The sequence below is a fragment of the Macadamia integrifolia genome, unplaced genomic scaffold (genome assembly GCF_013358625.1).
Source record: "Macadamia integrifolia cultivar HAES 741 unplaced genomic scaffold, SCU_Mint_v3 scaffold_218A, whole genome shotgun sequence".
NCBI lineage: Eukaryota > Viridiplantae > Streptophyta > Magnoliopsida > Proteales > Proteaceae > Macadamia > Macadamia integrifolia.
Window position 1 is genome coordinate 220,928 of NW_024870647.1, and position 12,911 is coordinate 233,838.

Genomic DNA, 12,911 nt, shown 5'->3' on the forward strand with positions numbered 1-12,911 from the left:
AGGCTGAGTTGGTGCGTCAGGTTGACAGCCAGCACATATTATAATTAGCTATAACCAGTCAATCTTTTTGCATGGATCCTTGCGCTCGTCCTCACTTGGAATCTCCATGTAGCCGAGCCCATAAAGTTGGGATAAGGTTTTGGATGTTGTTTGTTGTATCATAGAATTAATGAATGGATGGTAGCTAGGGAGAACCGAATTGCTGCCCCTGTACAAGGCAGTTATGAACCTCCTGAAGGTTAGGCAAGGAATCTGACACAATCTACAGATAACATACATGCTTAGAGGTTTATGGATGGAGGCCCACAGGGGGTTTAGACACCTCAACCAACATTTGAAGACCGCGTGCGAGCTTACTTTAATGGTGGTAATGGTGCACCCAAATGGTCTTTGATGACACATAGAAGGTCAGGCTCGCACTGAAGGAAGATAGTGGGAAACATGGTCCACATGTATTTTATGATTGGCTGGAAAGCATGGTTGATTACTTTGACTGGTTCGATTTCTCTGAAACAAGGAAGATGTAGTTGGCTCAAACTAAATTGATTTGTGTAGCATGTGAATGGTGGACTTATGAGAGGAAGCTCAAGAGTTGTGGCTGAGCACCCACTACATTGGAGGAGATGAAAAAAGAGTTGGAGAAATATCATCGTACACATTCAGAGCTTGACTGCGAGGTCAATAAAACTCTTTTCGTCTAGGGAGTTCGTCAATGCTGAATACATGGAGAAATTTGATTCACTTTTAGCTTGTTTACAAGCAGTGAAGAAGATGATATTTGGTTATTATCCCTTGTAAGATTGGGATTGAAGCCTGACATCAATAGGCAATTGGCATTACAGATATTCACAACCTACAACATTGCTTTGAGAAAGCTATGCGTGTAGAAAAACTACTAACATCCTCTGTGAGAAGATATAAACTTTTTAACTCATGGCCAAGGACTCTAGTATGCTATGTTGTGAGATAGATAACCATCCTAATTCTCCTAGCTTTTGTATTATAAATAGACATAGACTATTAGGAGAACTAAAATCTATAGCTTATGAAACTCTCACTAGTAGGAATCCAATATGTAGGGCGAATATGGGTTGTAATGTAAATTTTGCTACGTAATGATCATGTTTTCTCCAGCAATAGCAAGACACAATGTTATCATTGTCAGGAGTTTAGGCATTTTGCAGAAGCTTGTCCACTTTATTAGAAAGTTAATGCAGATGCTAATGTGGAGGAAGACCTTGATAATGATGATTTATTTCCATATCCACTTGATGATCAAGACAATACTGATGATGCTAATGAAGAAACTGATGCAATGAGGAGGAATCCTATGGTGTTCATGTGGTTAGTTGCATCCTCGTGGGTGACACCAAGGGAGGATTAGCGATGTCACTACATCTTATACCTTGTATGCACTTGGGAAGCAACCCGGTGCAAGTGATTGTTGACAATGACAACTATGTAAATGCGACTTCTAAGGATTTTGTGGAGAAGCTTAAATTACAAACTGAAAGAACCTGCGACCATATAAGGTCCCTCTTCTTTATGGCAATATATTGGAGGTAAATCACAGTGATCGGTACCCCTAAAGCTCCATTGATATGAAGAAGACATGTGGCGTGATGTTGTGCCTATGAAATGAAGCTAACATCTGTCTTACTCGGAAGGCCATAGTTAAATGATAATGATGTGATGATGGGCGGCATTAAGAATCAGTGTGTGTTCCAGTTCAAAGGTAAGCGACTGTGTTTCACCCTATCAATGTTCCAGGATCCCAGCTGAAGAAGTCAAGCGCATTGAGGACTAACTAGAAGGATGTTGATGTCACAGGGAAGGAGTTTATTAACTTTAGTGAGGAAGCAGAACTTATTCTAGCTCGTGTTACTGGCGAAGTGAGTCCTCAATTTGAAGTCAAGTTTTCCAAGCTAATTAAGGATCTGATATCCGACTCTTCGGACTTAATGCCTGAAGAGCTACTGGATGAGTTGCCTCCTATGACCATGAGTGACGTACAACATGCTATTGATTTGGTACTTGGCTGAGTGTTTCCAAACTTACCATGTTATTGTCAGCCCCACTTAACATGAGTTAAAACGACAAATTGAGGAGTTGTTGCGAAAAGGGTTCGTTCTAGAAATCTTAAGCCTATGCGCTGTATTAGTCTTGCTTACACCTAACAACGATGGCTTGTGGCATATGTGTGTCGACAACTGAGTTATCAACAAGATTACCTAAAAAGAATAGGTTCCCTATTCCATGGCTTGTTGATATGTTAGATATGTTGTCTGGAGCTAAGGTCTTCTAAAAATTGCACCTTTAGAGTGGTTATCATCGGATTTGTCTTTAGCTAGGAGACGAATGGAAGACCGCCTTTAAGACCAAGGATAGACTATTTGTGTGGAGAGTCATGCCTTTTGGTTTGACGAATGCAGCTAACACTTTCATGAGGATCATGATTTATTTACTTCGTTCCTTTATTGGTCACTCTTTGGTTGTTTACCGATGATAGCTTAATTTACAGAGATCATCCAGACCAGCTTGATCATTTAAGACAAGTTTTAGTGTACCATGCAATGAAAAACTCTACATCAATCTCAAGAATTGTTCTTTTATGCTGTCCAAGGTCTTATTCCTTTGAATTATAGTCTCTTCAAAAGGACTTGAAGTTGATCCCGACTCCCAAGATGGTTGAAAGCATTCTAAATTGGCTAGCACCAAAGACCTTTATTGAGGTTTGCAGTTTCCATGGCTTTGCCTCTTTCTAAGAAAATTATTTCACAATTTCAGCGCAGTCATGGCACCAATTATTGAATGCTTGAAGCATAACAAAGGCACATTTGGATGGACAACAATGGAAGACATAGCCTTCATTCTTATCAAAAAGAAGATGATAGAGCCATCTGTCTTACATTTACCAATGTTTGAGCAAGCGTTTGAAGTTTCTATAGATGTTTCACACATTGGTGTAGGGGTACTCATGCAAAGAGGCCATCCTATCGCTTTCTACAACAAGAAACTTAATGATGCTAAATGAAACTGCTTGATCTATGATCTGGAGCTTTATGTCGTAGTTCAAGTGTACGCCATTGGAGGCACTATCTTATTGGTAAAGAGTTTATTCGATATACTAATCACAAGGCGCTTAAGCACCTTCACTCTCACAATTCAATTAGCAATTGACATGTCAAGTGGGTAGCTTATCCATAAGAATTCACTTAAATATATTTTCAACACATGCAATTAACATTGATCAGATAAGGGGGGAATGTGCAATTGATAAAGACTTCACCCTGATTCATCAAAAGTTATAGTAGGGTGGTCAGCAGTTATGTGGATAATGGATACTATGTATCCCTAACTCATCCCTATGTAATCATTATTCGGGTGTTACATTGGTGAGGTTTGTGAGGTCACTTTGGGAAGGACACGGCTCATTCATGTCACTGATTGCTATTACTGGCTGCACATATCAAAGGGCGTTGATCATGTGATTAAAAGTATCATGCATGCATGCTTGCTAAAGGAACCAAGAAAAGTACAAGTTCATACTAACCTTTGCCTGTTTCTCAAACGCCCTATTTGGAAATAAGCAGGGCTTTTGTGCTCGGACTATCTCCTACTTGTGAGAGATATGATTCTATTATGGTGGTTGCTGATTGCTTCTTGAAGATGGCCTATTCTTCTTGTAATAAGACTTTTATGTCATTGACGCTGCCCTTCCCTAATAGTTCAAGCTTTTGGATGAAACAATGGTGAACATGGTATCAAAGCAAGGAGGTTAAGTGTTCGAATCTTTAGAAGTGCATTGGAAGAGTTTTCTAACATTTCTTCTCCCTCAGTGCTGCATAAAGGAAATGTTGCGTGAGCTCCACGTGCAAGGACTATGAGATCTTGGCCTGCACGTGCGGGGAAGTGGTGGATGTATACATTGACACTGTCGTTCCTGAATTTTTGAGCTTTTAGGTGAAACAATAGCAAACATTTTGATGCTTCACAATGCTAAGATATTCTTCAAAAAAGTAGTGCGTCTGCATGGGTTACCGTTAACTATTGTCTTTGATTATGACATCAAGTTATGAGTTACTTTTGGAAGATTCTATGAATTAAGACTAATCCCAGTTTGCGGTTTTCAATCTCATTTCACCCACAACTTGACAGACAAACATAGGTAGTAAACAAGAAGGGGGGGGGGTACCTTGTGATTTGTATAAATTTGCAAGCTTGCAAGCTTTGCACAAGAAGCCCATGTTGAAAGTCGTGTTATATGCACTGCAGAGTTGCAGCAGGAGACAAGCAAAGAAGCTCCACACCTAGGAGCAACTTAGAACGTAAGGTCTCCAAAGAACATAGGCCACAACTGAGCATGGAAAAACACTTGGAAGCAACAATCCCACGAAAAGAGAGATTTTGCATCGGTGTAAAATTTGTCTTTGAAGCTCTAATCAAATGAAGAAAACCAAGTTCTCTTGTTATCTTTATCATCTATATTTGTAATGCCGATTAGGGTTCTTCTTGTAACTATATATCCATCTACAGTTGTAGAAGGATTGAAATAGAATATCAAAACATTATGCGTTGACATTACGATACGACAACAATACTTTATTCTTGTTCCTGATTTTCTAAAAATAAATTCACCTAAATGATTCATTTTCTTGCCAAATAATTCATGTTGGTAGGAGAAGTAAAATATGTCACGACCTAAACCCTGGATATATGTATGGTTACACCCTCGTGGGCAGTGATCAAATGATCATAAAATTAACTCATAAATCCTCCATTAATATAAAACAAAATCCTAGTACATAGAGTTTAATACATCAGAATATCAGGATCTCCCCTTGGCTGCAATACTTTGCACCCAAGCTCCTTAAAAACCATACATTTTCATCGAGCAATACAATATGCCAATTTATTACAAGAAAATTCAGCCTCGATGACCTATCAATCTTGTTCCACTTCCCAAGGTTCAAGAACTCATTTCGTTTCAGTGGTAATGCTGAAATTTTGTCGAAACAATGTACTTTTTTCATGTGTTTTGCATGGCCACTAAGGTAACGGAGAATCAATTTGGTTTTATGCCAGGGAGATCCATGACAAAGGCTATACATCCTAAGGAGGCTTATGGAGGTATTTAGAGCCCGCAAAAATGGCCTCCGCATGGTCTTCATTGACCTAGAGAAAGCCCCTGACAGTACCGAAAGAGCTCATTTGGTATGTCTTAGAGAAGAGAAGGGGTGTGAATAACTCTGTGGATATAATTAAAGACTTGTACGAGGGAGTGGTGACGAGTGTCAAGACGATAGAGGGTCAAAGTAATGAATTCCCTATTACTATTGGGCTTTACCAAGGATCAACTCTAAAAGCTTTTTTGTTTTCACTAATAATGGATGATCTAACCAGGCACTTGCAAGATTCAGTTCTATTGTGTATGCTATTCATAGATGATATCGTTCTAATAGATGAAACAGTGGAAGAGATTAATACTAAAATGGAGCTATGGAGATCAAACTTGGAATCATGAGGTCTTATGATAAGCAAAACGAAGACAGAGTATATGATGTGACCCTTCAGTCAAACTAGGAAGGGGAGGGAGTGGTGAAACTTGGGGAACAAGAGCTACCCCATAGTGATTGTTTTAAATACCTGAGATCCATCTTTAACAAAGAGGGTGATATGGAGGATGATGTTGCCCACATAATTGAAGTGGGATCGATGAAATGGAGAAGTGCATCAGGATTGCTATGTGATCAAACAAAATGCCTATTAAACTTGAGGGAAAATTCTACAGGACAATTATAAGACCAGCTATGACATATGGAGCGGAGTGTTGGGTAGTCAAGAAGAGTGATTTGACTAAATTGAGTGTAGCAGAGATAAGGATGCTGAGAGGATTGTGCGGCAAGACCAAGAGAGATAGAGTAAGGAATGATTGTATTAGAAACAAGTTGGGGGTTGCAACAATCTAGGACAAGCTCCGCGACAACTGGTTGAGGTGGTATGACCATGTGCAATGGAGACATATAGATGCCCCGGTAAGGAAGATTGATTAGATTCATTTGGAGGGGGCCAAAAGAGGTAAGGGAAGACCTAAAATGATTATTGACGAAGTGGTGAGAAAAGACATGCATATGGTGGGACTTGATTCTAGTATGACCATGGTTAGAGTTTTGTGGAGGACAAGGACCTGGGTAGCCGACCTCGTGTAAGGGATGTTCCTGTGATGCATCTTTGATTACTGCCTTATCTTCTCTTAACCTCCTTTTTTTTTCGTGCTTTTTTATTTTCTTTTTCCTTATCGGATCCATGTAGCCGGCCCCATTTAATTGGGTTAAGGTTATGTTGTAATTGCCGAAATGGTCGAAATTAGCAACATGAGCGAAACAAAATGATCGAGATGACCAAAATTTTGACGAAATAGTGTATTTTTTGGACCAAAATGAGTGAAATTTCGAAACAAAATGACCAAAATTTTAGCGATATGATCGAAATATGATCTAGATTGTCTTTTTCTATTTTATAGGCAGTTTCATTTCGGTAAAATAAAAAATACCGAAATATCCGAGATTTTGGCTAGTTTTTGAACAATGCCACTTCCACCCAAGCTAAAATCAGCCTTGAAGCTAAAGACAAAACTCCACCCAAGGAAGATGGGTCCATATAAGGCGCTAAAAAAATGGGGCCAAATGTTTATGTGCTTGAGTTGCCTAATAATATGTCCATAAGAAAAATTTTCAACATGGCTGATCTCTACCTATATGTGGGACATCAATCAGATGAAGTTGGCACATTTGTTGTGGTTGCCCCAATTACTGCCATCATTTCCATTTAATGTTGTTTGTTCTTACGATAAGTCAAGTGTATTGATCCTTCCACAAAATTGGAACATTGTATTTCATGTTATGATTGTTCTAGTTACTGCCATCCTTTTGCAGTGTTATAGGAGTAATTTTTATTAGAAGCTGGATGGCAAGATCAAACAATTAAGTCTGTTTTGCTTCTTTTTTTGCCATATTTGAGTGGATTTAGGTAAAACAAATTAAAACATTTCCTCAAACATGAATTATTGCATCAATTTGTTCATAGATTTTAAAATTTCCTAGAAAGTCGACAATACACCATTACCACATGTAAGAAACCTACTCCTTTTGAATAATTTCAGTTGAATACACTTCTCTCACTATGTTATTCTTTATTTTAGTGTTTATGCATGACACATGTTTTATATATATATATATATATATAGGGAAAAGGTTGGGTATGCCGCCAATATCAAGTATGCTAGCACCCATTGTGTCTATCTCTCTCTTCCCTTTTTCTGAAATGACCCTCATATCCTTCCTGAATGATACTCCATCATGTGTTCCTATTGGTGCTATCCGCTAGCATACTTGATATCGGCGGCATACCTATCCTTCTCCCATATATATGTATATTTTTAATGCAAAAGTCTAAAAATATGTTTTCTGTCCATTTATGTGCGTATCTTAGCGCATCTCCTATACAATACTAATGTAAGGCTAGGTAGGAACTACCCAACCCCGGTTAGGATCCCACAATTTCAAATCCGATTTGATTTAGGACCAAAGTTCAAATCTGGCTGAATAGGAGGAAGCTTGTGGCTGGTTGTAAGGAGTTTTGATGGAACGCAAATTTTGATCAAATGCTCTTCTTGTGGTGCTAAACAAACACTTAAAAGATGAGACAATTTCCGATGGTTGAATTGAGAGTTATGATGTTGACATGAATTAGGAAACTTTTGACAACTTTTGATATCTTGAGATTTCAGACTCCGATGAACCTCAAATTTGGAGCAAAGGTCCCTCATATGATGCCCAACTATCCTTCGAAAGATGAGCCATCAATTGATGGCTGATTGGGAAGTTATGCTCGAAGAATGAAAAAGGAAACTTTATGCAATTCTGCAGTAGCAGCAGTTACAAGCTTTGAATGACCTTCAAACTGGTCTTTTGATGGTGCTTCTATCGCTCAAACACTCTCACAACAAACAAATAAAAGGAAAATAAGAAAAGAAAGAGAATTTGATGGTGGGGTTGTGAAGAGGGGGGGGGAGAAGAATTAGTGAATGAGCATCTCACGCCTCTGGTTTAGACATCTCACCCAATTGCATCCCACAGCACAACATAAACCTTTTTTTTTTAACTCAAATCTGTCTTTTCGTTATAATGGATGTGCTTTAAATAACCTTACATTACTTGGACGCAAATACATTACAAAAAAAGGGGACTAATGGACTGAAATAAGAATTTTTGATTTGTGTCTGACTTGCTAACCAAGTAAGAATAAATTAGAAACTAAAACAATTGAACACAAAATGGAAACTAGTAAGAATAAATTAGAAACTACTTGATTAGCAATAAAGGAACCAAATAGGAAACTAAATCTCCTAACAAAACCTAACAAAAGGGAACTAAAATAGATGGACCCAAATTACTGTTTGCATGAACAGTAACTCGTGTTGCTGTTCTCGTGAACAAAATTTTCAGACTCGGTTTTGTATTCTTCAAGCTTTGATCTTCATCAGATACTGTCCGATAGACATCTTCAATTTAGCCGACCGAAACGATGACTGATGCCGATACTTTATTCCATGCTTGGGTCCAAATTGTTTTAAGTTTCATTTGTTTTATGCTCATAGTTCTAAGTTTCATGGTTTTGACCCATCCCAATATGATCGAGTTTCGATAGTTTCAACCCTAATTTCGACAAATTTTGGAAATTTTGACCAAAATTTCTAGCAGTAGCTTAGGAAAAAAAAACCTGATTTCGACCAAGTTTCGAAATTTCGACCTAAATTTTGGTCGAAACTTGAGATTTAGAACCATGTTTATGTTTTAAGTTAGAAGTCAGTCCCAGTTGAACCGGTGATTCAGTTGGTCCAATTTAAGTTAGATATTTTGTTATTGTCTTTTGAGTGTCTTAAGTTGGGTCCACCTCCTTTTATTGGCCATTTAGGCTTTAGAGAGGATTTGTCCAGGTTGTTGGACTCAGCTAGGTTTTTCCTAGCCCAAGTCCAACTCTATTTTTTGGACATCAATAAATAAGAAGCGTGTGGGGGTCATTCACTCATAATTTGATTTTGAAAAAGAAACTGTTGCTACTGCCTTTCAGCATGGTGTGCTTCTTCCTTGTGGGTATCAAGTTGTAGTGATCTGAGATTTAAGCTCATAGTTATTACCCTGGGCAGCTGGTAGACGAATACATGAAGGTTGTGCCACCCGGGCAGGGTAGAATCTATCCCTAAGGGTTTTGGGTGTTTCCTCAGCCATGTTGTGAAATTCTATATGCTCTAAACGACCTTTAGAGTTTCTGGACCAAACACTCATGCAGTGCACAAGGTGTGGCAATGAATGCAACACTAAGATAAGGTTAAACTTTTTTTGTTTTTTTTGAAATTATCCTAGACTAAAACTAAAAATAAAAGCACTCCGAATCAATTAAAAACTGAGCAGAAGTGTCGCCTCACTAGTAATGGTGCCAAAAACTTGATTGAGAAATAAAGTAATACTGCAAGCGCACAAGTCGTGTGTAGATGCGGGTTGATCACAGGGAGGTGAGGTCTATGGGAATTTCAGTTCTAAGCTACGCAGAATGTACTAACTAATGGGGTTGTCACAAATTAATTTAAATTAGGCTAACAATGATGCAAAACCAATGGAATTAAAACTAAAGAAATTAAACTAACAAGAGCAATAAACACATGCAAATTAATAATGTAAACTAAGGCTAAAATAAAATAAGGTGATGCAAGAATTGGGAGAGATAACTCAAGAATTGGAATCCACCAAGAAATTAGAGATAACATGTCATTGAATCCCTAAATTGCATGCTTGAACCAGGTCAATAGAAGATATGGGTCTAAACCTAATATATTCTATGAGTAGTTCAACAAAACAAGACTAGATTGGAAGTTAGCACATCATCATCCTTGAACTCAGCCCTCCCATAGTTCTTTCTCAGTTTTGTTGATTAGCTTCCATTACCCTCCCATTGAGAGGATGAACACACTTTTGCACAATCCATGGACCCAAAGTTGTGTTCTATTTCTACCCTTCAAACTCAGGTTCTTCCATAGTTGTCAAGGTGTTGTCTGGGGTGTCCAGGAATTTTGGGTCCAAGGCAATAGCACCTCTGATTCACACTTCATGAGTTTACGTGGATCTGTGTTTATTGTTTTGTTTTTCGATGAATAAAGGTGTCATAGATGATGTTTCACAGAGAATCAAAGTGGGGTGGATGAAGTGGAGAGGTGTTTTGGAGTATTGTGTGACCGGTGTATCCCTTTAAAGCTCAAGGGAAAATTCTATAGAACCATTGTGCGACCAGCCATGATGTATGGGGCAGAATGTTAGGCAGCTAAGAAGTTTCAAATAGAGAAGCTATGTGTAGCTGAGATGAGGATGTTAAGATGGATGTGCGGCAAAACAAGGAAGGATAGAATAAGGAATGAGTATATTAGAGCTGATTGGGTGTTGCCCCAATCAATGACAAGCTCCGTGAAAGTCGTTTGAGGTGGTATGGACATGTCCAAAGGAGGGTTGAGGATGCCCTCCTAAGGAGTGATTTGATTCAGAGGATGGAGCTAACAGAGCTAGGGGCAGGCCTAAAATGACCATAGGCGAAGTGGTGAGGATTGACATGCATAGTCTCGGTTTGGTCCCAAGTATGACCTTGGATAGAGCCTATTGGAGGGCAAGGATCCATGTAGCCGACTCATATAGCTGAGTTTCTTGACTTGTTGGGATGGGACTCTTTTCCTCTTACTCTCTTCTACTTTATTCTTCTTCTTTCTTCCTTCATCTCTTCATTTTTTTCTCAACCCTTCCCCCCTATTTTGTTTGGACTTTTATTTTATTTTATGGATCCATGTAGCAGACCCCATTAAGTTGGGATAAGGCTGAGTTTTTTGTTGTTGTTGTATGCTTATGCTATGCCCCATACTTTGTTTATTATTATTTAATTTTCTCATATTATGTTGTTACTAGGTAATTATATCATATTGCATTGATATGGCTTCTATTTTGCTTATGAGGATAATTATATAAATTTATCATTGTTTTATTACATATAGTCATATGCTGTTGCCTAGGTGCCCCTCCAATACCTTTGGTCGCCTGGTCTTCTTGACAACTATGGGCTCCTCACAGGTCTAACACAGACGCCTCATGGTTACTTCCTTGCTCTCTTCATTCAAGGGCATCCACACCTTTCTTACACTAAGCAGCACTAGTAACTCAGGCTCTTCATTACTCAACCCAGCCGACCTACAGTTTCTTCACTCCATCCCAGACATAAAATTAGAAGCCAGTGGCCCTAACTGCCTGCCAGTGTTGTTCTCTCTTAGCCATACTATTGTTAATGGTTAGTTGGTCATGGATCCATGAGCCAGAAAATCCCCTGCTTTTTCTGAAAACAAACTTTTCGTCATCGTCATTTTGTTTTGGGAGGCATAACTGATTGCTAAAGCAGAGAATTACTGGTCAATTGAAGACACTGAATCCTATATTCTGCTGATAGTCTTCTCTTACTGAAAGTGGAAAAGGATTGTCCATGAAGTTAACCTTCTTGGATGTTGGTGAAGAGAGGTTTTGGACCAATGTATGGTAACAAGCCCTACAAGCTTTACCAGTATAATATGTAGCATTTTTGGCTGATAGAACTGTGTTCTTGCTCAGACAGCAGAGGTAAAAGTCTAAGGCTCTTAAGAATCTAAGGATTTTTTATATAAGTGTATATTCTGGTGCAGATTCTGAGAGAAGATATAGAAAGGCTGCAATCGTGGAATTTTCTTGATTCACTATTTCACTTATGAACCCTTTGGTATATGTTAGCTGAGGCTTCAGGCCTTCATCAGAGTCATAAATCTCTTTTCTTGTTCTTGCTTTCATAATAAAACTAGGCCTTCATAATAAAACTATGCATAGTTGCTCTGTCTAGCATAAACATAAGAATTGCGGGTAAAAGAAACCGGGAGAAGTTTCTCTACTAATGTAAGTCGAGAGGTTATTTTCAGATTGGCACAAACTTTGAATTCTGAATATTCCATTCTTCTAGTTTTTACGATGTTGTTATGTTCTCCATGCTTTTATTTATATCAGAATGCACTTGATTGCTTGCATTGTGATAAATTTCTTGATCTTGTCTTACAGATGTTAAAACTACAACAGAGAATTCAAGCTCTACAAGCTGGAAAAGCAAAGGCATAATTTTATTTTGCGGTTATGGGCTTTTATTTGGCAGTGTGTGTGTGTGTGCTCTGTGAGTGATTTGGCATTGGAATCTCGGATAACTATCTTATAACATGGGGGCGGTTCTTGATCACTTTTTGTTTCCTACATGTATTTGACAGTACTCTTAGACGTGGGCTTGTACATCCCACTGTAATACTTGAATGACTGATTACATTCTCCATTTTGTTGAGATAGAATAGCATAAATGTACAGTTGTACGCAGAATATGAGAAGCCAAAACGGTTTCTTCATTTCATCCTCAGAATTATAATCAGAAGCCACTGCCAGTAGCTGCCAGTGTTGTTCTCTCTTAGCCTCAGTATTGTTATGGTAGGTTGGTCAAGAATCATTGTGCCAGAAACATTCTCTGCTTTTTCCGAAAACAAATATTTCATCTTCTTTTTGGCTTTGGGAGGCGATCTGACAGCTAAAGCAGGGAATTTTCATATTCCGTTTTATTCAGATCTGGATTTTACTGGTCAATTGAAGACACTGAAACCTATAGTCTGCTGGTAGACTCATCGTATTGAAACTGGAACAAGATTGTCCAAGAAGTCAGCCTTATAAATGTTAGTGTAGTGAGATTTTGGACACATCTATGGTACAAGCCCCCACAGGCAAATAATGTTCCCTTTGATGATTGTGATATTCACTTTGGCT

The 12,911-nt window shown here is 38.5% G+C and overlaps 1 protein-coding gene across 2 annotated transcripts in view; it reads left to right on the top strand.

The window, feature by feature from the left end:
* LOC122071409 (prefoldin subunit 6) overlaps positions 1 to 12,564 on the top strand; it is a 28,772-nt gene extending 16,208 nt beyond the window's left edge. For both annotated transcript variants that reach the window (XM_042635754.1, XM_042635753.1), the window contains one exon: positions 12,171 to 12,564. In XM_042635754.1, coding sequence (XP_042491688.1) covers positions 12,171 to 12,227 — 57 coding nt within the window. In that variant the 3' untranslated portion in view covers positions 12,228 to 12,564. The remainder of the gene's footprint in view (positions 1 to 12,170) is intronic.
* Positions 12,565 to 12,911: the final 347 nt, after the last annotated feature.